Raw genomic sequence first — 25,290 nt, 5'->3', positions numbered from 1 at the left:
TATTCTCTTTATACAATGGGAAAATGCAACCCCATTAAACAAAACTTACCAATGGGATCTACAGCTTTGGTTGGAGGAGTGGCCCGAGAAGGTTCACTAATGCCAGCAGCATTTTCTGCTCGCACTCGGAATTGGTATTCCTTTCCCTCTTCTAGTCCTTTTGCTGTATAGGTCAGGACTGGTACTAGGTGTTCATTGCATCTCTTCCACTTGTCTTCACCCTTGGCAATCTTCTCTATGATGTAACCCATTATTTTGCTCCCTCCGTCATACAAAGGAGGCTTCCATGTAATAGTCATTGCTTTAGCTGTAGGATTATGAACCTCAACATCTACTGGTGGATCAGGGGGTTCTGAAGAATAAGGAAAAAAACTGTTAATATGTACCCATATAATATAAACCCATATTTTTTAAGTAAAAAATTCCATATTAATTCCTAGCTGTATTCCATCCATGCCCAAACTTACGCTTTGGATCTTGAGCAATGACCGGATTTTTCAGTTCAATATATTCGCCTCCACCAATCTTGTTGACAGCTTTAACACGGAAGAAGTATTCACCATTTGGTATGAGATCTTTTACAGTCCAAGACAGCTTGTTCTCACCAGACATGACGGGTATGTATGTCCTTCTCCCAGCCTCTCTGCGTTCCAGGACATAATGAAGGATTGGGCTTCCACCATCGTACTCTGGAGGTTCCCAGGTTAATTTACAAGAACTCTTTGTCACGTCACTTGCTTTAATGTCTTTGCATGGTCCAGGTAGGCCTATCAGACATAAAATGTTAATTATTATTGTAATCTAAAAAGTGAGCATATTAAAACTACTTTCTTTCTCTGAGACTATCCACATGTTGGGTGGGATAATCTTTGATGTGATGGGATGCCCCCCTGCTTATACTGCAGGCTATTTAGCATCATTGGCGCCCAATTAAATGTGAGTAGTGCCCTTGAGTTTCTGCCCTAAGCAAAAATCTGCCCCCACCCTGGCGCAACATTTAAACATCATCTTGTGGGAGGGGGCAGAAAATGTTACTAATCCTGGTGAGAACACTATGGAAAAATGCAAATACAATTAATAACTGAATATTGGCAATTTAAACATTCTTTGGGTATGCTATATTGGCTTCACATGCCAATAATTACAACAGAGGTAAATTAGAGTTACGTATTAATCAGAGTTAGTTATTTAATCAGAGTTTAACTAGCAATTTCATTTCTTTAATTGCTCTGCTTCTTATATGGAAAGAAATCATCTGAAAGGACAGTTTACAAATAGCCAACTCATGAGGCCATTTATACTAACACTACAAAGTTAGCTACTTTTCCCAACATGTGAGGAATAATATCTGGTATTTGAATGATTACCTATGACTTTGACATTGATTGAGGCAGTTGCTGAGCCGAGCTTGTTCTCTAGCGTAATGGTATAAACTCCAGCATCTGCATGGACACTTTTGGGGACTTCGAGGTGTGCAGAGACATGATCATTCTTCATTGTTAATCTGTCACTTGCTTTAACTTCTTTGCCATCTTTATGCCAACTAACAGTTGGAACCGGGACAGCTCTGAAGGGAACAGGAATGCTTAACTTTTCACCTTCGATAACAACAATGTCGTGCGTCTCCATATCAATTGTTGGCTTGCCTGTAAGATATCCAGAAAGGAAAAAAGGTACGTCAAAAGGCGATGTATGATAAGCAAAGCCTGTTTTATTAATTGTAAAAGAAACTTGTGTTCTTACAGTCTGGGTCTTTGGCAACCACATTTTCAGAGATTTCAGATGGCTCACTGACACCAACAGCATTGACAGCTCTCACTCTCAGAACATACTCCTTGTCAGGAACAACACCTTCTTCAACTTTGAATTTCAAGTCTTTTATTGGGCGAGAGTTAACTCGCATCCACTTCTCAGTGCCTACCGGACACATTTCAACATGGTATCCTATAATAGGACTTCCACCATTTTTCTCTGGAGGCTTCCAGGCAATGGCAATGTGCTTTCTCCCAGCATCAGTCACATGTAAGTCAAGGGGAGGTGAAGGAGGACCTGAAAAAAGAGTGAAACATTCACATCCACAATCTCATCATCAAGCTCTCAATGATATCCTTTGTGTAATTGGCACTACTTACTTGTTGGATCTTCAATTGACAGGATTTCTGTGGGTTCGCTTGGGTGACCGACTCCAGCTTCATTTTCTGCCCGAACCTGAAACTGGACCTCTGTTCCTTCAATGACATCAGTTACTCTAAAGTTACAGTCAGGTCCTGAGGTCTTTCCAGCTTTCACCCAACGGGTACCTAACTTTTCTTTCTTCTCAATGATATATCTATTGAAATAAAGCAGTTCATTAGCATTAATAGAGAAAACATAGTTAAGAATTTTCAGCTGAGTATAACTAATTCTTTGTGAATTAATTAAAATTCTACCTCTGTATTGGTCTTCCACCATCATTTTTAGGTGGTTCCCACTTTAGGTCAACGTGTCGCTTGGTTACATCAACCACTGCCAGAGCATAGGGTGGTCCAGGGGTGGCTGGAAGCAGAATATTCAATAGTTAGAAAAACTAGAGGGAAAAATGATAATCTAGTACAATGTCACAAAAATATTAAGTTAGCATACTAAAAGTGTCTTTGGCCAGGACAGAGTCCTCAATTTCACAGTAGTCACTTTGTCCTATGGCATTTTCTGCAGCAACTCGGAACACATATAAAGAGCCCTCTGTCAGTGGGGTTACTGTGCACTTGGTGTCCTTGACAGTTGTGTCCACAGTTTGCCAGCCTTTTCGCCTCACGTCTCTCTTTTCCACGATATAGTTGGTGATGGGGGATCCTCCGTCTTTCTCAGGAACTGTCCATTTTAGGTCTGCTGTATTTTTTGTGATATTAATGACTTCAAGCCAGCGAGGTGGTGATGGAGGATCTAAAGAGGAAAAAAAGAAAATTTGATTTTTTTAATTGTCCAGTACTCATTCTTCACTGAATTCTCTAGCAGTCACTAGGAAATCACATAGCAAGGATGAAGCAAATCTAGTCATGAGTTTTTCATATTTTATCATACTGTAGTTCTCAGACCTACTTTAGAGGAATTTATATGCACTAAATATCAAGAGTGACTTACATAGCTTTTCCCTGCAGAGCACAGGGTCACTGGGTTCACTGGGCTCACTTTCCCCAGCCTTGTTCACGGCTCTAACTCGGAATGAGTATTCCTGCCCTTCCATGAGGCCTGTAAGCAGATGCTGAGTGGTGGGAACACCTTCAGCCACTCGGACCCAGTCCTCTGTTCCAGTCTTCAGCATTTCAATGATATAAGACTCAATCTTCGCCCCTCCATCATGTTCTGGCTTTGTCCAGTTCAACATCAATGATGTTTTGCCCACATCTTTCACAGTTGGTTTTCCAGGAGGCCATGGAGGATCTGCAAACCAATGAAATGAAACCATGATTTAGGTTTGTCCAAAAAGGAGTTAATATAAGCTTCAAAATAATCGCAGAAAATTATATAAATAATACCTATGGGATCCTTTATTAAGATTGGTTCAGTTGATCTACTTGGTTTTCCAGGTCCAGCAAGATTTTCAGCCAACACACGGAATCTGTATTTTTTCTTATTGGTGAGACCTTTCACTCTGAATTAGGGACAAAGTATGAATTGAATACCATGATAAGCAGAAGCCTCTATGTATTTTACATGGGAGGATCTAATATATTTAAATTGTGAAAAACTGATTTGCAAATTTAACTGAAAATATTTCAATATAAATTGAAAATTGCCTCTTAAACTTTAGATTGGGTTGAATGTACTGATGTAATTCTAAGATCTAGTAAAAGATCATTATCATAATATCCTGGAACACCAAACACTTTGAAACTCACAGGAAGTTAATCTTTTATGGTAAGAAATTTAAAAATGTGTTCTTGAATGGAATTTATATCATTTCTCAAATTATGTGGCAATATAAAATATAACAAAAAATAATTTAATATTTTATGGTAATATATAAGAATTTATAATCAAAAGGAATGCTTGAGAATAAAAAAGTATGTACACTGCTGTCTTAACACCTTGATGGAGATATTGCACATACCTATATGTTGTGTCCTTTACTGGCATTTTATTGCATCTAACCCATTTATCAGTATCAGGATCTAATCTTTCAACCCAGTATCCAGTGATTGGGCTTCCACCATCATCATCTGGCTCACACCATGTGAGAGTAACTGCATCCTTAGTGATATCAGAAGGTTCTAGACGAGTTGGAGGTCCAGGTGGATCTATAGGTAGGATAATGATGTAAGTGTTATATGCCACATATATAAATATAACACCCAAATCCAAGTTTGACACAACTATCTTTTTTAACAATTTTGGCCACCTGATTAAAGAGAAGCTTACCAAATGGATATTTAGCTGTTACTGGAGTAGCCTGAACTGGTTCACCGACACCATACATGTTTTCTGCAGCAACTCTGAAGATGTATTCTTTATTGGGTGTTAATTTGGTTGCCTTGTAGTTTGTATCCTTGACAGTTGATGAGAGCTTGTGCCACACTTCACTGTCCGTTGCTCTTCTCTCCACGACATAGTTTGTGATTTTAGATCCACCATCATCTCGTGGGGGGTTCCATGTTAGAAGGCATGACTCATTGGTCACTTCTGTGATGTCAAAAGCAGCTGGTGGTCCGGGTTTGTCTATGGATGACATTATACAGGTAGGAAAAAAATCATTTGAAAATCATGCTTTATTTTTAAAAGTAACTAAAATGAGTCTGCCCGTTTTTTTTTTCTCCATAATATTTTATTGTCAAATTGTTTTCCATACAACACCCAGTGCTCTTCCCCCCAAGTGCCCTCCACCAGAGGTGGTGGTGAGTCTGCCCGTTTTTAAATGACGGCCTCTCTCACCTAGGACATTCACTTCTACCACGGCAGTGGCCCGACCACAGACGTTGACGGCCTCGATGATGTACGTGCCAGTGTCACTTCTCTTACTATCAAGGATGGTCACTGTGGACTTTTTAGGAACATTTTCAATGGTGATTCTTTTGTCCTGCTTCAGAAGCATATCGGCTTTTGTCCAAGTTATTTTAGGTTCAGGTTTTCCAGTTACAGTGGCAGGAAGTTCAATCTTAGTTCCTGCTTTTACAGTGAGACCAGCAAGGAGCTTCACATCAAGGAAAATTTCTGGAGCCTCTGGAATTCGAAGAGATTATTTACAATGTTAGCAAGTTCAAACAGAATAGGCAGAGACCTGGTTAAAAATACAAAAACCAAAAATAAATACCCTGTGTATCCACAGCCTGGATTTCATCTGTGGGTTTGCTCGGTTTGCTAGCACCTTGTCTGTTCAGGGCCTTCACACGGTAGGAGTACCATTTGCCTTCTTCAAGACCTGTTACTTCCATTCTATCAGAAAACAAAATGGTATATTTTACTATAATGCACACAACCTGTAGTACTCATCTAAAATTCATACCTCCTCTTGGTATACTATTTATTCCTTAAATTAATTCTGGATTGCTTTAATGTTATGACTAATGAACACCTTGATAGGGGATAAATTCAGCACTTTTTAAATCAGACAGGCAACCAGGGGAATTTTCAATGAAAAGCTAATAGATTTTCTAAAGAAAAACACTAATTTTAGTAAGATGAAACATTTACTTTTGTGCCAAATAATTATAAAAACCTACTTTGTGCACTTGTTGGGATGAGCACTAGGTGTTGTATGTAAGCCAATTTGACATTATATTTAAAACAAAAAACCTACTTTGGGTCTGCAACTGGTTCACCACAGGCAACCCATCGATCCGAACCACGTGGACATTTTTCAACTATATATCCTTTGATGCGTGAACCGCCATCATATTTAGGTGGATCCCATGTTAGGAAGATGCTGTTGGCTGTTCTGTCTCTCCATTTAACATTCTCTGGTGGGTCAGGCACCGCTATAAATATTTTAAAGAGAGTCAGTGTTGGATAGGCCATTTATGAAATCTCCATATTGCTCACCCAGGCCTTTCCCCCATAAATTCAACTCCAGGTCTCAAAGCAAAAAAGGTGACAAGAGCCTAAATAAGAAGCCATCAAGAATGTACTCACTTGCAGGAGCTGACATATTTACAGGTTCGTCAACATATGCAGGTTCTCCAGGGCCACACTTGTTACGAGCACAGACTTTAAATAAATACTCTTTCCCTTGAACAAGATCCGGAACTGTGAATTCTAAGTCAGACACAAAGTCCATAACCTGGGACAAAGAAATACAATTACTCACTTCTCAAAACCTCAATCAAAGATTTTTACCAAGAGCAGTGATACAAATGGATTTTCTTTTGAATAAGGGTTATTAATTTCATATTAGGGAAACAGATGCAGAGTAAGACAATATTTGAATCTTGTATTAAGGTGAGACTTTCATAGTTTATGCACATTAAAAAAATGTCAAATAAAGGTATTGGTTCTTTCCACCAGCTTGGTTATTAGAAATATGCTTTGAAATCCAGGTAAAAAACAATAATGAGAAATGAGTAACAGTAGAACTGAAGAGAAAACAAATGGTAGATTGGGCCAACTAAGATAATCTAGTAAAGAGAGAAGTTTGATGCGCAGGGAGCTAAATACTTAGTGTCCTTAGAATGGCTGATAGTTTCATAAGGCACACTGGCTATTCATCAGGTACCAAGTGAATAAGTAATTTTATTTTTTAGCAACAGTAGAAAATTTGGTAAGGCATAAAATAAGGCAGTTATACCAAATCTTGGTTGAACTACCTCAGAAAGCATTAGCATCAAGGCATTTTAAAAAAGCTTTTGGTTCTTTTTCAGCAAGGTAAAGTTAAACCACATAAACTATACATGGCATCCCAGCATTCTGGGATTCCCCCCACTCTTTTTGAGTTAGTGCATTGCTGCTCAAAACTCACTTTAGTCCATGTTTTCCGGCTGACTTCTCGCTTTTCAACAACATATCCAGTTAATGGACTCCCTCCATCATCATCTGGTGGTTCCCAAGTCAAATGTACAGAGTCCCTGGTTATCTCACCAAATTTCAGTTCTTTGGGTGCACTTGGGCGAGCTGAAAAAAGGTATGTCAGAAATCAATACTGGTAATAACTTGAACTGATATTTGTTAATACTGTCAAATCCCGATATGTAACAAAAGTTTAGTTCCTTACCAATTACATTGACATCAATTTCCCCAGAAATTGCTTTTACAGGATTTTTTAATTTCAGTGTATAAATGCCCTTGTCTGGACGTTCACTTGGAGAAATGATAAGTTCAGCATAGGCAGATAAGGTTTTCATTTTCACACGGTCCCCTGCTTCTAGTACTTTATCTCCAAAAGACCAGGTTGCAGTTGGCCTTGGATAGCCTGTACTTGGAACCAGAATCTTGATAGGATTCGGGACAATCACTTCCAGACCATCTTTAAATGCACTTAAGTCCATTGTTGGTTCAACTATGAAGAAGAAAAATTAATGAGTTTCCAGTACTATATTTAAGGCTCTCGTACCCCAAAGTAGCTATGTGCTCTTCCCAAATCTAAAAACAAAATATCCACATACCAAATGCATCATCAGCAGTTAGAGGCCCAAGAATTTCAGATGGATCTGAAACACCAGCTTCATTTTCTGCAGATACTCGACATAAATATTTATTTCCTTTTTGTAATCCAGTAACCTACAGTGATGAATCAATATTTGTAAAAATATGTATATGCATTTAAGTCCATGATCATACATTGAATATTTTTCTTTTAGATATAAGTTCCCTACCTTGTAAGTCAGTTCAGGGACAAGTTTCATATTGCAACGAATCCAATTATCTTTTCCTTCTTCACAGCGCTCAATTATATAACCCAATATTGGACTTCCTCCATCTTTCAGAGGAGGTTCCCATGTGAGCTGAACTGATGACTGAGTCTGATCTGAGGAATTTAGGTTCACAGGAGGACTTGGTCTCTCTGGAATGGAAGAAAGAGTTGGAGCATACCATTTATTTCAGTGACAGTTTATTATGATAATGTGTAACCATTTCTTATCATCTGCATTAAAATACCAGGTCTACTAAATTCACTGAATAAAAGTAGGAACAGTCTGGATTTCTATGATTTTGCTTATATCTTTCTGACGTTCTACCTTTTCATTAATTAACAGACTTAATTTCTGGATTTCATTAAGTAATTATGTCCTTGTTTTGATAGACTTACCAATTGGATCAGCAACTTTGACAAAAGGTGTGGCTGCACTTGGTTTTCCAACTCCAATGCGGTTTTGGGCTCTGACCCGGAAACTATACTCCTGTCCTTCTACCACATCAGTGACAGTTGCAGACAGGTCTTCAGCTCTTACTGTCATGGCAGTGTCCCATCTGATAGAAGTCTTGTCTCTCAACTCAATAACATAGTTTGTGATCACAGCTCCTCCATCATACTCTGGCGGTTCCCATGTCAGTGAAACACCAAATCTATTTATATCAGTGATGGTTACATTCAAAGGAGGGCCTGGAACATCTAGATTTCATCAAAGGAGAAAAAACATGGGCTTCGGGTTAACTCAGAGATAAAAGCAAAGATAAGCTAGTTTGCAATTTACTTAAAAACTTCTTACCATATTTACTCCTGGCTTCTACAGGATTGTCAGTTTCTACTGGTTCACCAGTGCCAACTCTATTTCTTGCACTGACACGGAATAGGTACTCAACTCCACCTTTCTGTAGTCCAGTGACAGTGAACTCACAACTGTCTGCTCGGTCAGTGGCCAGAACCCAGGTCTTTCTTTTGATGTCACGTCTTTCAACAACATAACCTATGATTTTGCTTCCGCCATCAGTTAATGGTTCTTCCCAACCAAGGCTTACTTCACCATCAAATATTTCTGTTACTTCTAAGTTACGTACTGGCCCTGGAACATCTGAAATTCACATATAAAATTTTTTTTAGCATGCTATCATGCTTTTTATTGTGCTTTGCCAATCAAGTCCCAAGTGATTCAAGGGCTTACCAATAACTTTTAAATTGATGAATGCTTCTGCTTTTCCATGTTTGTTCTGAAGCACAATTTTATACCTTCCTTTGTCTCCTTTCTTAGCTTCTAAAATTCTGAAAGAAGTTTGTTCAGCTGTAGTATCAACGGTTTTTGAAGAAAGAGGTTCGTTTTCTTTAAACCACTCAGCTTCTGCTTTAGGGTAGGCATCATAGGGCACCACCATTGTCAGAGGCTGGCCAACATCAACCACAAGATCTTGATCGCCTGTCTTGATTTTAGGTGCAGCTGGTGAGAAAAATAACACATGAATGCTTTTGAGTTACGTGTTGTAGTGCACCGTAGCTTCTTTACATTTGTTAGCAAATCTTGGTCATACAACCTTGGAAGTATATCACAGTAACTTTCTCACACAGAACACTAACTGACTTGGAGTTCCCATAGCTTATTTTGCAAATTGAGAACAGAGGATTAAGAATGATATGAAACTATAAAATCTCCATTCTTTGCCAAAATTAATAATGGATAACTATATATAATACAAACATTTTTGTGATATGGGAACATCATATTTAGAAATAAACCAGACAAACAACTTAGGTACAAGAGGAACACTAATGGCTTTTTCATAATGACAACATATAAGGATGCCTTGGATGCTTGAGTCAGGATAACAGACCTAAGAGGCTCCATGAGGTTTGGAAAACAGAAGAGATCAGAGTTTTCCCTAGCTTGGGGTTTTTGGGGATGACTTTCAGGGCATTATGTCAATTCTAGGTATTAATGAACAGCTACCACATGCCAGGAACTATTCAAGGTTCTGGCAAGTAAAGAAATATGCTATCAATTACCTCTTACTCAGGACACCTTGTGGTACAAGAAACTAGAATAGTTACATGTGCGCAGAGCCTAATGGAAATAAAAGGCTTTCACAGGCATTATATCTCACTAATTACAAAATTTGAAACTTACAATGGATCTATGATATTGTGAGGATATTTGAAAATAAAAAGAAAGGGATTTACCTGCCAGTTCAAGCTTAGCTCTGGCTTCTTTGTCTTTGGCAATAAATCTGTATTCACCCTGGTCACGCGGTTGAATATTACAAATCTGTAACCTGTGTATCTTTCCTTCACTCATCATCTGATGTTTGTCACCCTGAACAACAACCATGTTATTTCGTAGCCACTGGACTTCCACCTTATCTTTGTTGAGCTCAGCAAAAAAGACAACATCAGTGCCAGGGGCTTCAAGAATATCTTGGGGAGGCCTGATGATCTCAACAGGAATTTCTGAAAAAGCGTAAAATGAATACAAACATGTTCATCTTTAGGTTTACAACCTTTAAAAACAGGTGCTAATATTAAAATTGTCCTTTCACTCAGTATGTACCTTCCACAAAAAGTCTAGCTCGAGATTTTCTGTCTTCCACTCCACATGCATATTCGCATTCATCATCCAGCCTGCAATCTTTGATAATGAGTCGATGTATACTTCCTTCTTTTTCAAATATGTACCTAAGAGAAGGGATTGAATTATTGGGTAGCTTGCATAATGATCACTATAATTGCCAAATGTGTAATAGTTACAGAAATAGAGATTAGGAAGCTTCTACTTACTTTTTGCCTTCTTTGATTTCTCTTCCATTCCTGTACCATTTCACATTTGCTTTCTCTCTGGACAGCTGGCAGGAGAAGACTGCGTCATCAAACTCTGTGACTGTCTGGTCTTCTAAGTTTTCTACAAATTCTGTTGGGGCTTCTATGATCAGAAGCTCAGCAACAGATTTATCTTGTCCAGCAGTGACAACGTATTCACCCTCATCTGGGAAGCCACAGTCTTTAATGATTAGAGAGTGTTTATATTTATCAATTCTGTATAAAACACGGTTGTCAAAAGCCACTTCTTCTCCATTTTTGGTCCACTTCAGTGTTACATTGAGACGATTCACCTTGCACCAGAATGTGACAGATTTCTTCTCCATTGTTTCAATATCTTTAAGAGGCTCAATAATCCTAAGGTCTTCCTCTGTTGTAAAAGAGAAGAATAATGTTGATTTTAACTGTTTTAATAATAGACATTGATTTAAAAACTCCTTAATGCCACATAAGTGACTTACCTTCTACTATCAGATTAGCTGCACTCTTAACATTTTCACCTCTGTGATTGGTCAGAGACACACTATAGTTGGCTTGATCATCTAATCGTGCATCTCTAATTCGGAGGGTGTAAACCAGGTCTTTTTGGAGAATAATGTATTTTGAACTATCAAAGATGGCCTCTTCATTTCTGAACCATTTGGCTTTGGCACCTTCTGTATTGACTTCACAGTTGAAGATGACTTCTTGTTGTTCCTTTACACGGGTGTCCTTAAGAGGAACTACGATCCTGAGTTTTTCTGAAAGCAACCAACAATCCTTATGGTATGAAGAGAAGAATGGCAGAGACGAATGTAAGTAAACCCAAGAAGCAAAGCAAACTTACCAATTACTGTCAAGTGAGCTGCTGCTCTGGCGGCCCCAACCATGACTACGTAAGTGCCCATGTCTTGTAATGTGGCATCTTTCACAACCAGGATCCTCTTTTTGCCATCAGCAATAATGTCATATTTGTCTCCAGATTCAAGTGTCTGATCATCCCTCTTCCACTGGACTTCAAAGCTTTCCTTTGATATAGAGCAGACAAATTCGGCCTTTTCTCCTTCAAGTATTTCAAGATTTTGAGGCTTTGAGATAAATTCAGCGGCAAGTTCTGAAAAGAAGCAGTTGTGAGGTATTAAAAACTTAAGCATTTGCACCTTAAATGCATCAAGTATGAATTCTTAATATGTTGTTTATTGTGATTTTCATACCATGCACTTTGACTTTGCCGTCAGTTCGAGAACTTGGGAGTCGGCAGTTATAGTTGCCAGCATCCTCAAGGTGAGCATTCTGAATGATGAGGATTCTCTTTCGTCCATCGGTAAGTATTTCATATCTTCCTGTTTCTATCATCTCTTCATCCCCTTTGTACCAAATCACTTCTGCTCCAGGCTTGGAGACTTCACAGATCAGTTTTATAGTGTCTGTTTCACTAACTTCAACATTGCCAAGATTTTTTGTAAAGACAGCTTCTTCTTCTGCACAAATAACAAGAACATTGAGTTAAACCAAAAGTTATTTTTTTCTCAAAACATATAATTTTCAAAGAAAGAATTTTTTCTTACCCAGTACAGTCAGCATGCCCGAAGTTCTTGCTGTCCTTACTTCACAGGAATACTCGGCCTCATCATTCAGTAGACATTTGTTGATGACAAGAATGCGCACTGCTCCCTTAGATATGATGTCATATTTTTTGCCCTTTTTAATTTCAGCACCATCTTTAAACCACTGAACCTATATTTAAGATAAAGAGATACTTTCCTCAGTTTTTTTTTTTTTGTTGTTGTTGTTCCTTCATGTATGTGTCCTTAAGAGGAACTAGGGTTCTGAGATTTTTTTTTTTAAACAATAAGACTATGGTGTAAAGAATCAAAGTGGTAAATACAAATACAACCTAAACCCAAAATGACCAGAATGAACTTCTTCAGTTATTGTTAAGTAAGTTGCTGTGGTATTTTATCATTTATTAAAGATAATGGGATCATGTAAGTTGAGAGTCATAGATGTCTTCAGATATCATGCAGAATAACTCTTTGTTTTCAGGATGTGTAAACTGAGACAAGAGTAGTAAATGAGACATGAAATTGCAGATATTTATTTTTAGCCTAAGAAAATAGCAATGTCATATGGCCCAAACCAATAATATCTGAGTCTTCTGGTTGTGAGCCCATTGTTTTTCAAGTAATCATAAGTGAATAATACTAAAAAGACAACTAAATCAGGTATGTATGTCATACCAAAGTAACAGTCTTTAATTAAAAATTTTTTTTAATGTTTTAAAATTATTTTTGAGAGACAGAGAGATAGTGTGAGCAGGGGAGGGTCAGAAGACAGGCTTCAGATTCTGAGCTAGCTGTCAGCACAGAGCCCGATGTGGAGCTTGAACCCACGAACTGTGAAATCATGACCTGAGCCAAAGTCGGATGCTTAACCAACTGAGCCAGCCAGCTGCTTCGACAATCATTAATTTAAAAGTAAAGTGATTATCAGCCATCTGTTTCATTCACTCCCCCCCCCCCCATTTTGGCTAGACCAAAGGTAAACAAAAGCATCTGAAAACACAAGATAGCAACCATACAATCACAGACCTTAGCATTTTCTCGGGAGATTTCACACTCAAACCGAGCCATTTCTTTTTCTTTAACTTGAAGATCAGTGAGTGGTCTTAAGAATTCCACATGAGGAGCTGTAAGAGAAGGTGATCAGAATTCAAAATGAGGCTTCTAGAATTTATTCTAACGTTACAGTGGTATAAAGAAGAAGTTAGTCTTTTGCAGAGCCTTTCCATCTTATTGGTTACAACAGACTTTGAAAGCACTTGGAGCTGCCATTCAGGTATGATACTTGGCTTTTGTTTTTATATATCTCTGTAGTTTTCATGAAATTATATTGTATAATGTATGTTCAACTGATTATGTATCTTATCTGTCATCTATCAATCACCAAGTCAGTTCTTCTGAAAGATAACTGGAAGAAAAATTTTCATTGATACTGCTCCTGAGTTGAAAGTTGATATTGTCAAACATCAGCAGCAAAGAAACATTATTTTAAGGCAGGCAACATAATCTTTGAGAAATTAGCAGAATTCAATGATATGCAGCTTGAAGTGCTATTATTACTTGTCTTGTCTGTGGCTAAGAGGCATGAGTTTTCTTTTAAATCAACTTCAAAGATGTCACATGTAAGACAGGCATGAAATCTATTAGTGCAACAAAGCAATGTGTTTTGTATAGGAAAGTGACTTGGTTTTTTCACATCTCTTGTTTCATTTATCTCCAGAATTAAGTTAGCAAATGAATAGGATCAGAGACCTGCCCTGCCCCTTTGCCCCTCCTTGTTTTAGGGCTCCTTGTGAGTCCTTCCCAGGATGATTGTTCTTGATCAGTGAAATTCTGGGACACGAATGCTGCCAATAGATTTTAAGACATGCTCAGTGTGGCTGAGCTTTCTTGGAGCGGCGACAAAATAGATGACAAAAGGAAGAAGGAAACCCAAGAAGACTACTCTGTCATAAGCTAAAGCATATCAACCACAAAGTGGAAAGAATAAAACAGTACAAGAAACATGAAAGCATAATTCAAGCCACTATTTTGTAGCTGTTGACAGATGAGAAGCAACTAAATCAAACAGCAGCTATTGCACAAAATAGACACTGGAAAATGTTATCATCGGACAAATGAATGAATGAAGAAAATGAGCTAGCATGTGACATTTGGAAAAGAGATTTGTATTTTTCACCAGAGGAAGAAGTGATGTTAAAAACCATTAGGTTCCTCTTCATTCACAGGACTCCAAGAATCCAGGCTTCACTCCGTCTTATTATCCTTTCTTATTTTCAGAGATAGTATTATATGAGCGGGCTCGATCACATCACAGCAGACCTTAGCGCACTCTTAATCAAACTGAAATTTTGTGCTCATTTTCTAGTTGTTCCTGACATCTGAGAATTCATTCTTTCCAAGTAGAAATTGCATTCCTTTCTTTTCTCTTTTCTTTTTCCTTCCTTCCTTTCTTTTTTAATGACTCCTTTCTCGTCTCTCATATTCAATTTGTCCTTATCTGTTTCAGGATATTCCTACAGTAGCCTTATGCCCTGGTCAGAAGCATAGTGAAAGTGATCAATATGTCCTTATCAGACCAGATGTAACAGAACTTTTCTTTCCATTTTTTTTTAAGCACGTAAAGATCAAGTTAGGTCAGTATAGATACTCTACGTTGCCAAGATATGCAGTTAGGCCAAGAAAGGCATGCAAAAAGTGGTGGGTTTTTTGTTGTTGTTATCGAAGAGCTGCAAATGAAAACTCCCATGTCAGAAGAATACTTACGCACGACATTCAGGTTACAGGAAGTCTTAAAATCCTTAGCATCACAAGTATATGTTTTAATATCTTCTGGGGTACAGCCATGTATAATAAGTTTTCTGACCCTGCCATCAGCAACAATTTCATACTTCTTGCTTTTGAGGATTTCTGTCCCGTTTTTGAACCATTTCACCTTAGCATTTTCTCTGGATACTTCACACTCCAGTACCGCGGTGGCTTCTTCTTCGACCGTCTGGTCCTCAAGAGGCTTAGTGAACTCAACAGGTGGTTCTGAAAGAATCACACTAATTAGCCAAGGTATTCCTCCTTTCCTCCTCCAAGAGTTGAGCACCTCCTCAACTTTCTTCCGATATCGCCAGGGCATTTCCTGTTTTTAAATTTCATTTGTAAGTTTTGAGTCCACTTGGATGCTTTCCTCTAATAATGATGTTTCATCATTATTTGTACATACAGAGGAAAGTGTAGTTTTAAAAAGTATAAAACATCAAGGAAAAAATAGCCACGTCTTAATTAATAAGGTGATAGATACCTAGTTTGATAATAATTCTTCCTCTAGCCATTTATTAAATGCAACATAAACAGTTGGGACAGAAAAAGGAGGTAAAACATATTCTAGTGCATTTTGATTTTTTTTTAAAATTTTACAGTCTGTGACCTATTTTGTTAGGCCAAAAAACAAAACCTAGATATTTGGTGGATTATAATGATCTATGGTACTAATCATAAAAAGATAATTGAGCATTGACATTATTTATGAACCTCTACATTATACCATGTTTTAAAAAATAATCCTTATAATTACCTTTCACAAAGAGGTTGGCATGAGTTTTGAAATCTTTTGCTCTTAGTTGGACTTCTCCAGCATCTTCTAACTTTACATCCCGCAGAGTAAGTGTATGAATTCTTCCTTCTGAACGTGGGACCACCTAGTTTTGTTTTTTTGAAAAAAGGGCAGTTTAAGACTATGTGAAACAGCAATATATATATTTATATATACATGTTTATATATTTAATTCACTTAGTTAACAGTTTGGAATAGTACTTTCCAAGTTGTTTTATAATCATATACCCAGCACATATGCCTTTGAAGATGATTTTAACCAGTAGTTTGAAATCTTTTAAGGAAGCTTCAGGCTTTCATAGTTGCTCCTACATAATTACTAGATGGCCTTTTATGTTGAAATGCCTAGGAAATTTTCTGTTTATACTTATGTATATATATTTATATAGATAAATATTTTCCTCCATTCTGACACAGTATATATATATAAATATACACATGTTTATATATATGTTTATATATATGTTATATATATATAAACTTAGAGAAGCTAAATCATGAAGGAAAGAAAAAAGTAAGCCACTGTCCTGTGATCTTAGACTATCAAGACAAATGCTGCCATAGCTGTTAATATTTGGATGCTAAATTCTTGTAACTGCAACCTTAGATGGTTTGAGGAAGAAGTCTAAAGGAAAATGAATTGCCTGAAAAGAATACACCACCTTGGTAAGGGCTGCCATTCGGTCCTATAACTGTGGCTTGTACAACTGGGAATCAGGCTGCAGACAGGGCCATCCTGACAGCAACCACAGTAAGACAGCGGAGGTTCTTCTCGTTCTGCCCTATAGAAGTCGGTGAGATGCTGTGCCCCGTCACCGAGACTGATTTTGTGCCGCTTTAGCATTCATTTACAGTTACGAATAACGTAAACTTTTTCACCAGTGAAACTATTTTGCTGGTGTGAATGAAAGAGTCAGGAATAAAGTTTCATATGAAGATGTTTCTTAATTAAGAGCTGGGCATGGCTATTAATATAACTACCTTAATAATTGAGAACGGGTCAAAAACATAATCAGGGAAAACAGACAGGGGAAGGTAATTAAGATATGTCCTAATAACATAGCTACTTACTCAACATGGTGCTTGAATGGGAAAAAATTGTTCTTGTAATGATGTTTCAATATAAATTTGAATATTAATTTTGGACTATGAGTTAGGGCTATTCTTTTAAAGCATTTCAGATTCCACCCATCCACAGATATAGCTTCTCTGTTTACATATTATTTTATCATTTAAATTCCTCTGAGGCTACTCAAGAATATTGTGTTACCAAGAACTGGTCTCAGAAGGCAGTGGTTCTCAATAAATAACTCATATACAGTGTACCTTGATTATGTTAAAAAAGGAAAAACTAAGCTGATGGTTTTGTGGTGGTTTATGTTTCTATGGATAATGTTAGAGATTATCCTTTTAAAATATTGTTAACCCCATCATAATTCTCAGTTTTTTGGCTACATCAAGTGTAAAATATTGTTAACCTTTAGTAGGTGCATATTGCTGTAATAGGCGTTATGACTCTGACCACACTGTTAAAGTTTAAATACATAATTATCAAAGGCTAGTTAGGACTAGTAGTGCTTTCCTGGACTAATGGCCAAGGGTGGGGGCAGGAAACACAACCCATTTTCTTTAAAAGTTTTTCTTTTTTCTTTTTTTAAAGTTTATTTATTTTGAGAGAGAAAGAGAGAGAGCAAGCATGTGTGTGAGCAGGGGAGGGGCAGAGAGAGAGAGAGAGAGAGAGAGAGAGAGAGAGAGAGAGAGAGAATACTAATCAGGCTCTACACTCAGCACAGAGCCCAACATGGGGCTCAGTCTCATGACCAGGAGATCATGATCTGATCCAGTATCAAAAGATGGACATTTAACTGACTAAGGCACCCAGGCACCCCTAAAATTTTCTTTCTTGATTTTCTATTTCAATCGCCTGTATTTGGTTGCTGCTCTTTTGTAGGCTAAACATTTTGCACACTGAAAATGAAAGGCCTGAATTAAATTGATAATAGCAAGCATGTTACATAGATTTAATTTAAACAAAATCTGCAAAATGTAATGACTATGACTTCACAGTTAATATTTAAGTTCTTTTAAAAAAGAGACATATACGTAATATAAGAGCAAGTTCATAAATGGCTGAAGTATTTTGGGTGGCTGAAATAAAGCATTAAAATTCCTATGCCAAAAGACCCAAGGAGGCTCTAAAGAATTAAGGTGTACTCTTTTATTCCCAGAAAAAAGTTTAGTGACTATTATCTATCTATCTATCTACCTACCTACCTATCTCTCTACCTACCTACCTACATCTTTTTTTTAAATAAAAGAAATGTGGATAAATTATTTAGGAATCTACATTTCAAAATAAAAGAGTTTTTACATTAGAACTAATGTGACTGATCTTTTAATAAAACAAAGCCCTCAATTTTACCAAAAGACACTTAGTAGCAAAAGTATAATATCATTTGTCCTTAAGCAGTGTTCCTATATTCAAATGATGAGTTTACAGATATAGAAAGGATCTTGAAAAGGCAACAAGTCCTCTGTATTTGGACATTAAAGCATTGAGACCACACTTATTAGGACAAATGTACATTTCAAAAAAAAAAAAAAAAAGAGAGAAAACTTGAAGGTGGACATGACTCCTTCACCCAGTTCAGTATTTAGAAGACCTCACTGTAGGGAACGTTTTCCTATATGTAACTTAATACTCATGGTGTCATTTGAACATACAGTTGCTTTTTCTGTCCCCAGTAAAAAAAGGAGACTGATCTTTACAGTCTGTGTAACAAGGAAACATTGTCTTCCCGATGACTGTTACTGAATTCCCCTTTAATGACTTTGGTAGAATACATGATTTTCTGTTTGTTTTACTAAAGTTATCCAAATGTGTTTGCTTTCTTATTACTTCAGTCAACTTTGTGGCTCTTTGTTAAGCTGAATCCCTTTTGAATAATTTTCCTTCACATTTTAGAAGTTTGATTTGTATTGAAGTCTTGATGTCACATTCGATATTATTTTTTAAACATTGAAAAAGAAATGTCATAGAACAATGTATTGCCTTATGCTTTATTTCCAACCCATGTTGGACATTTTCTATACATTTTATTCCAAGAAGTCAAGATCATGAATTATCAAGATAATGTAAAAACACTGCTTTGGGGACAGAATATATAGCTCGATTTAGGTAAATTGTAGGTCTATCTGAACAGTCGCCTCAGTTTTTACTTATGGTGAACATTTGGGGCATAGAAGTGCTAACACCAAGAGCTGGTTATTTCCTAAAACTTAACGTATATGTGCTCACATATGTGGATAACCTCAGAGCCCTCTTTCTTGTCACAACTGTCAGCTGCACTGTAAATAGTCCACTTGGCATTCCAGAATGTGCACAGCTCAGAACACTTGAGGGTTAAAAATAGCTTTGGAGAAATGCTTGAAGAGCAAATCTCCCCAGAAGTTATCTCAACCACTTGATCAACTGCCTGAAATGGAGTTTCCATCTTCTCCTCTTAATCCCCTTATATGCAGAGGACTAGAGAGCACGGAGAGAATTAGTCACAAAACTTAATGTGGGCTGTTGTTGCAAGGCCTCCAATCAGAAGGCCTTTTGATCCCTCTTGTCTTTCAGTTAATCAGACAAACTAGCATTGATAGCTAATGAGCGTTTGCCTTTTTCCTCAAAAAACTAAAGCCTTATCTTACAATACAATACAATAAAAATACCAACAGTTAAATCCAACAAATGATTTGAAGAATCTGCTTTTCAGTTTCAACGGAAATCAGGCTAGAGTAGGTAAGAGAAAGGGAAAGGAGGAGGAAGGGGCAGAAGAGCAAAGAACAAGGAACCTCCGAGTGAGGCTGGAGAGCACGAAAGAAAAAGAGCAGGACGCGGCAATGCGCCCGCCATTTACCTGCTCGCTGGGCTCGAGTTTCTTCCCTTTGAGATACCATTCCACTGGGATATCCTCATAAGAGAGCTCACAGTCAAAGGTGGCTGTCTCCCCTGCGGTCACTGTGACATCCTTCAGAGGCCTCAGAAGACCAATTACTCGTGCTTTGCGAGAAGAAGGAAACAGCTCAGGATCACTCATTTTGTAATTCCCAAAGAATACACACTTAGTTATTCATCCCTATGGTTGCTTTCTTCAAGAAGGAAAGAGCCACAGGACTGGTCACTATTTTAACTCGCATGTGAAAGTGACTCCTTGCTGCCGAGGAGGGGAGAGCTGGTGGCCGGAGAGTGGGTATTCGTAGGGGCCCTTTCGTTCTGATATCCAAGGTCAGCAAGAAAGCTGGGCTGCATCTGTCTCTCTGCCAGGCATCAAGTTCCTCTGGCTACATGTGGTATGTGGCTTCCGAAATAACTAACACTGTGATTGGGAGGACGAGGGCCCCTCAATCACACAGCCTGTCCATATCCATCAAACACTTTGCACCTTCCAAAAATGTTAGCCCAAGCACCCCGCCTCCCTTCTTGAGTCGGAGTTGCCCACACAGTCAAGTTTTTCTGTAGTGCTGCAGTTTTAACAGCCATGGGGGGATGTGGTCTTCCAGGGTTCTGAGTTAGATTCTCATCACATGCATTGTGACTTTGAATGGAAGGATTACACAGTAAGAGAATCTGACTTGCTTACAAAAGTTCCAATGGTCAGCAAGGTCAGTGAAATTTTCAAAACTTTGGAATTTGAATCATGTGTATGCTCAGATGTCAAGGAAGCCAGTTTCTGTACCTTAATAATATTTTCTAATTAATTAAATAATTTCATTCACATTCATTTTCTGCAAAAGTACATTCTTCCTTTACAACAGAAACACCTATTACTTACGTTTCACTCGGAGGTGGGCACTAGATTTAGCATTGGCAGCTTGGAAATCCACCCCACCAGTCTGGTCCAGGCGGCAGTTGTGCAAAACAAGGAAGTGCATTTTGCCTTCTTCCTTGATCTCACAATCCTGTGCCCAAAGAGAAAAAATAGCAATTCATTTCACAGGAATGAATGAATTTTCATTTGGTATTTTTTCTGAGGCTATCAGAGCTTAAGGGATGTTTCAAATAACTAGTGAGGAGACTTGATGTAATTTTGAGCTCTTTTTTGTGAAGTAAAGGTTGTAGGAAGTATCAAGAAAGCGAGCTCTATCTGTAGAATTCTGAACCAACTAGCAGCATCGCAGAATATCTACAGCCTTATACCACTACGCTGGAACAAAAAGAATGCAAGGCCTGTGCGGATCTGTAGACCCTGATCTCTCTCTTTGACTTCAGATCTGATAGAGAACCTGATAGCATGTTTTAAACACCCTGCATGCATTCTGACTTGTTGCCTCTCCTTTTTTATTTCACACAGCTCCTCGAGGCGTTGACAAGTTCAGAAATAGCCTTACAGGTGTTTGGAGTAGTGGCTCTCCCTTGAGTTTCCAGTTGGCATGGATGTCCTCTTCAGAGATTTCGGTTTCAAAGCGGGCCGTCTCAGTCTCCATCACCTCTACACTGTGCAGGGGTCGCACTATTTTGATCTCCCGATCTAGAAAAGTGAAGGGTCAGCATGTGTCATTAGCCTCTGGCAGTTATAAGCCCAGTCAGCTTGCAAGGTCAAACTCATGGAAATTTCCTTACCTTCAATGTTGAGCTTTCCAGAGGTCTTATCTGTCCCGCAGTCACAGGTATACTGTCCAATATCTGATTTCAAGGCTTTCTTTAGGATTAGGATGCGCTTCTTGCCATCTGCCTTGATAATAGCATTTTTAGATGGCTTTATCTCCTGGCCATCCTTAAACCATTTCACTGGTGCATCTGCTTTGCTAATTTCACACTGTAGAACCACTTCATCTTTCTCAACGGCAGTGTAGTCTTGAAGCTTTCCGGTAAAGTATGGATCTCCCTCTGCAAGTAAAGTATAAGCGAAAACATTCCATTAACCACTAAGGAAATGCAGTCCCTTGGAAAGTTTGAGGCAGACTGCAGAGTTCTGGGCATATTTTCAAACTGTACCCAGCTTCTGCTTATCTGACATGCTTATGTTCAGAAGTTCTCTAAATGTGAGAAAGGGAATCGGTTCATGTGATTTGTCAAGATCTAATCCATCTGTATTTTAAAGTATGCTATTAACAGTGGTTTGAAAGATACTATGAAATTTAGCTTCAAATATAATCTGTGTTCTGTCATTGCTCATCCAGATTTCTAATTCCTTAGCAAATCTATGACATCTAGTTTACCTTTAAGCTTTTGGATTCACATTATTAGTTTTTCTCATGTCAATCAATAGTTTGCCTTTATTAGTTTCTACATGTTAGACTTCATGTATAATCTGTTTGATATTAAGAAAAACAATGATTTTTTTAAAATGTAAGTTCTGTGCTTCCTCTCTTATTAGAAGTTGGAAGACATTCTTCTGGAATAATTTTGATAAAGTAAGGAGATGGGAAGTACTTCTATTCCTATTTTAAACATGACAGGGCTCAATAATTAGGAGTTTTATTTCTGATTTCAACTAGCTATTCATGAGCCCGAGTCCTCATTACCTCAAAGTCCTCATGTTTTTCGGTAAAAATATTTTAGAAAGAGGCTTGATAATGCTTGTGATAGTTTCTTAAGGGCAGGGGCTGCTTTCATGCTATATAACACTCAGAAGTCTCTTTTATATGATAGATACTCCACAATTTCTGTTAAATTTAATATAATGAAGTTAAATAGAAAACACCTACCAAGCACAGTGAGCTTAGCTTCTGAACTTAGCCCCATAGCTTCAACTTTAATTTGCGAGGTATCATCAATAGTGAGGTCTCTGAATGTGATGGAATGAGTTTTCCCTTCATCGTCCATCCAGACCGACCTGGTGGTATGCAGGCGCTGGTCATTTTTGAACCACTTAACTCGGATGTTATCATGGGACAGCTCCACAGTGAACACGGCACTCTCCCTTTCTTTGGCTGTTACATCCTTGAGTGGGGTGAGGAATTTGAGTCGGATTCCTATCAAGAAAAGAAAAACCTCATTAATTCCAGTCTTAAGGAGGAACTATAAAAACAAAAGCTATATATATATATGTATATATATATACATATATATATATTTAAATGTGGTCTATTTAATAAAAGACTATTTACCTTCAATGATCAGTTTGCCACTTGTGTGTTTATCTTCGGCTTCAAAAATGTATTTTGCTTCATCTTCAAAAGCAGCTGACTTGATCACCAATGAATGTCTGGTGCCATCCTTTATAAGCTCAAACTTGTCATCACCGGTGATTTCCTGGGTTCCTTTCAGCCAACGGAATGTTTTGGGCTCCCTTGATACTTCACACTCAAACTTAGCCTCATCTTTCTCAAAGACTTTCACATCACTGAGGGGTGTGATGAAGATGAGTGGCAGTTCTGCAAAAAAAGGGTGGTGTGGATGAAGCCACATTAGGTTTCCACTCACGACTCCTGATTAATTCGGGGTCTCAAAGTCTTGCAAAGAAAATGACAAAAGTGTTGCTGACAGGCAGAGCCTACCTTTCACCTTCAGATTGGCTGCAGACTTAGCATTGGCAGCCTGGAAGGACACCTCCCCTGTCATATCCAGCTGGCAGTTATAAAGAACCAGAACATGCTTCTTCCCATCTTCAATGATTTCACAGTCCTGTTCGGAGAAAGGGGTAAAAGGAAAGAGCAACAAGAACATCATTTTCATAACTGATCATTCTTACCGATCATCAAGACATTGTAAACCAGAAGTATATCTTTTTTTTTCACCCCAAACAACCAAGCAAGCCCTGCCTGTGTGATCGGATAAACTAGACTTACGGGGGAAGCAGTTAAAGGCTCTCCTTTTAACTTCCACTGGCCATGAACATCTGGTTCAGAAAGTTCAATTTCAAAGCGGGCTGTTTCACCAACAAACAATTCCACTCCATACAGAGGTTTTTCCACTTTTATTAGTCGAGCTGAAATTGCACAAAAATTTGTTATAATGACTGAACAAATAAACTTCATGTTCAGATAGCACAGGTTTAATACTGCTGAGTGACTCACCCTCAACAGTAATATTGGCTTTTGTCTGGTCGGTGCCACAGTCACACATATATTCGCCTTTATCTTTAAGTTCTGCCTTTTTGATTTTTAAGATGCGGCGCAGGCCATCCGTCTTGATAGAGTGTTTCAGTGAAGCTACAATCTCTTCACCATCTTTGAACCATTTCACTGGCACGTCTTTGCTCACCTCACACTTGAGAATAATCTCATCCTTCTCAACTCCAGTCTTGTCGTGTAATTTCACGGTGAAGTAGGGATCGGCCTCTGTGAAAGTGGTTCAGCAGATGGTCAGAAGCACATGAAAATTCGAGTTTATGAGAATTACGAGTTGTGAAACATGTACGGACCGCCCACTCTCACCATCCCCAAAGCAGCCATCTAGTTATCACTGGTCAGACTTACCTAAGACCTTCAGGTTGGCAGTGGAGATTAGGTCCTTCACTTGAGCTTTTATCTGGGATATATCATCCAGCGTCACCTCTCTCATTTCCAGCTTGTGGGTCTTGCCCTCAGATGAGATGAGTACAGTTCTGCTCGTGTGGAGTTTGACATCATTTTTGAACCAGACAACATGCATCTTTTCATGAGAAAGCTCGCAAACAAAAGTTGCTGTTTCACCTTCTTTCACCGTTTGGTCTTCAAGAGGTGAGATGAATTTCAACCTTATACCTACAGTGTAAGTGTGGAGAATGTGCTTAGACACACAGTTTACCTTGATAAGTATCCCACTCTAATCTGCCAAGGACAAAAGGAGCCATTTCATGTAGCATTTATTTATCCGTCCTTTCAAAGGGGGCCATCCTCCATTAAAAAAAAAATTAAGGGGCTTCTTTTGGCAGTAATGTGACAGTAAAGTCCTGGTATCAGTTGGCACTTACTGGTATTAGAACTTGGTGTTTGCAGCATAAGCCTTGGGAGTTGGCTTTTCTTTTTGTGATGCAAGCACCTGACTTAAGCCTTGATTGCCAAGCATCCACCTCAGAGATGGCTGTCCCTTGCCGGCCATAGGGCTAGATAAGGAGCCAGGCTGGGTCCCTCCCCAGAACACCTCACAGCCACCTCTGTTTTGGGACCTTGGTTGATTTTGATAACTGACCATTTGGGCCACATGGTTTTTCTCTTCCCTCACTTAAAAACATTTTTTTTAATGTTTATTCATTTTTTGAGAGAGAGAGAGAGAGAGAGAGAGAGAGAGAGCATAAGTGGGGGAGACACAGAATCTGAAGCAGGCTTCAGGCTCTGAGCTGTCAGCACAGAGCCCAATGCGGGGTTGTACTCACCAGCTATGAGATCATGACCTGAGCCAAAGTCAGATGCTTAACCGACTGAGCCACCCAGGTGCTCCTCTCTCTCTTCCTTCACTTTAAATTCCTGCTCTTACGTTTTAAATTTACTAATAAAGAGTGAGCCCATACAACCATAGACCCTCAACCTCAGTAAAAGTGGAACGCCCAGGCTCTTTCTCGACCCCTAACTCCCTCTTCCAAACA

General features: G+C 38.4%; 1 protein-coding gene across 1 annotated transcript in view; it reads right to left on the bottom strand.

Moving 5' to 3' along the window:
- The window catches only part of TTN (titin), a 269,934-nt gene that overhangs the window by 82,437 nt on the left and 162,207 nt on the right, over positions 1 to 25,290 (bottom strand). Inside the window, exons 182-223 of the mRNA XM_029934316.1 lie at positions 24,203 to 24,469; positions 23,801 to 24,064; positions 23,573 to 23,712; positions 23,282 to 23,408; positions 22,892 to 23,158; positions 22,490 to 22,756; positions 21,402 to 21,668; positions 21,170 to 21,309; positions 20,614 to 20,740; positions 19,699 to 19,841; positions 15,755 to 15,878; positions 14,956 to 15,222; positions 13,219 to 13,316; positions 12,196 to 12,364; positions 11,842 to 12,108; positions 11,475 to 11,741; positions 11,110 to 11,388; positions 10,610 to 11,018; positions 10,383 to 10,507; positions 10,016 to 10,282; positions 9,009 to 9,278; positions 8,616 to 8,918; positions 8,216 to 8,518; positions 7,782 to 7,969; positions 7,572 to 7,686; positions 7,181 to 7,465; positions 6,929 to 7,080; positions 6,106 to 6,253; positions 5,774 to 5,951; positions 5,288 to 5,409; positions 4,909 to 5,196; positions 4,399 to 4,695; positions 4,091 to 4,277; positions 3,516 to 3,631; positions 3,121 to 3,420; positions 2,623 to 2,922; positions 2,430 to 2,535; positions 2,133 to 2,329; positions 1,744 to 2,049; positions 1,368 to 1,646; positions 468 to 767; positions 50 to 352 (exon numbers count right to left, since the gene is read on the bottom strand). Coding sequence (XP_029790176.1) covers positions 50 to 352; positions 468 to 767; positions 1,368 to 1,646; positions 1,744 to 2,049; positions 2,133 to 2,329; positions 2,430 to 2,535; positions 2,623 to 2,922; positions 3,121 to 3,420; positions 3,516 to 3,631; positions 4,091 to 4,277; positions 4,399 to 4,695; positions 4,909 to 5,196; positions 5,288 to 5,409; positions 5,774 to 5,951; positions 6,106 to 6,253; positions 6,929 to 7,080; positions 7,181 to 7,465; positions 7,572 to 7,686; positions 7,782 to 7,969; positions 8,216 to 8,518; positions 8,616 to 8,918; positions 9,009 to 9,278; positions 10,016 to 10,282; positions 10,383 to 10,507; positions 10,610 to 11,018; positions 11,110 to 11,388; positions 11,475 to 11,741; positions 11,842 to 12,108; positions 12,196 to 12,364; positions 13,219 to 13,316; positions 14,956 to 15,222; positions 15,755 to 15,878; positions 19,699 to 19,841; positions 20,614 to 20,740; positions 21,170 to 21,309; positions 21,402 to 21,668; positions 22,490 to 22,756; positions 22,892 to 23,158; positions 23,282 to 23,408; positions 23,573 to 23,712; positions 23,801 to 24,064; positions 24,203 to 24,469 — 9,324 coding nt within the window. The remainder of the gene's footprint in view (positions 1 to 49; positions 353 to 467; positions 768 to 1,367; positions 1,647 to 1,743; positions 2,050 to 2,132; positions 2,330 to 2,429; positions 2,536 to 2,622; positions 2,923 to 3,120; positions 3,421 to 3,515; positions 3,632 to 4,090; positions 4,278 to 4,398; positions 4,696 to 4,908; positions 5,197 to 5,287; positions 5,410 to 5,773; positions 5,952 to 6,105; positions 6,254 to 6,928; positions 7,081 to 7,180; positions 7,466 to 7,571; positions 7,687 to 7,781; positions 7,970 to 8,215; positions 8,519 to 8,615; positions 8,919 to 9,008; positions 9,279 to 10,015; positions 10,283 to 10,382; positions 10,508 to 10,609; positions 11,019 to 11,109; positions 11,389 to 11,474; positions 11,742 to 11,841; positions 12,109 to 12,195; positions 12,365 to 13,218; positions 13,317 to 14,955; positions 15,223 to 15,754; positions 15,879 to 19,698; positions 19,842 to 20,613; positions 20,741 to 21,169; positions 21,310 to 21,401; positions 21,669 to 22,489; positions 22,757 to 22,891; positions 23,159 to 23,281; positions 23,409 to 23,572; positions 23,713 to 23,800; positions 24,065 to 24,202; positions 24,470 to 25,290) is intronic.

Source organism: Suricata suricatta, chromosome 3 (genome assembly GCF_006229205.1).
Source record: "Suricata suricatta isolate VVHF042 chromosome 3, meerkat_22Aug2017_6uvM2_HiC, whole genome shotgun sequence".
Classification (NCBI taxonomy): Eukaryota; Metazoa; Chordata; class Mammalia; order Carnivora; family Herpestidae; genus Suricata; species Suricata suricatta.
The sequence above is the reverse complement of the archived record's forward strand: the minus strand, read 5'-3'. Positions and strand labels throughout refer to the sequence as shown.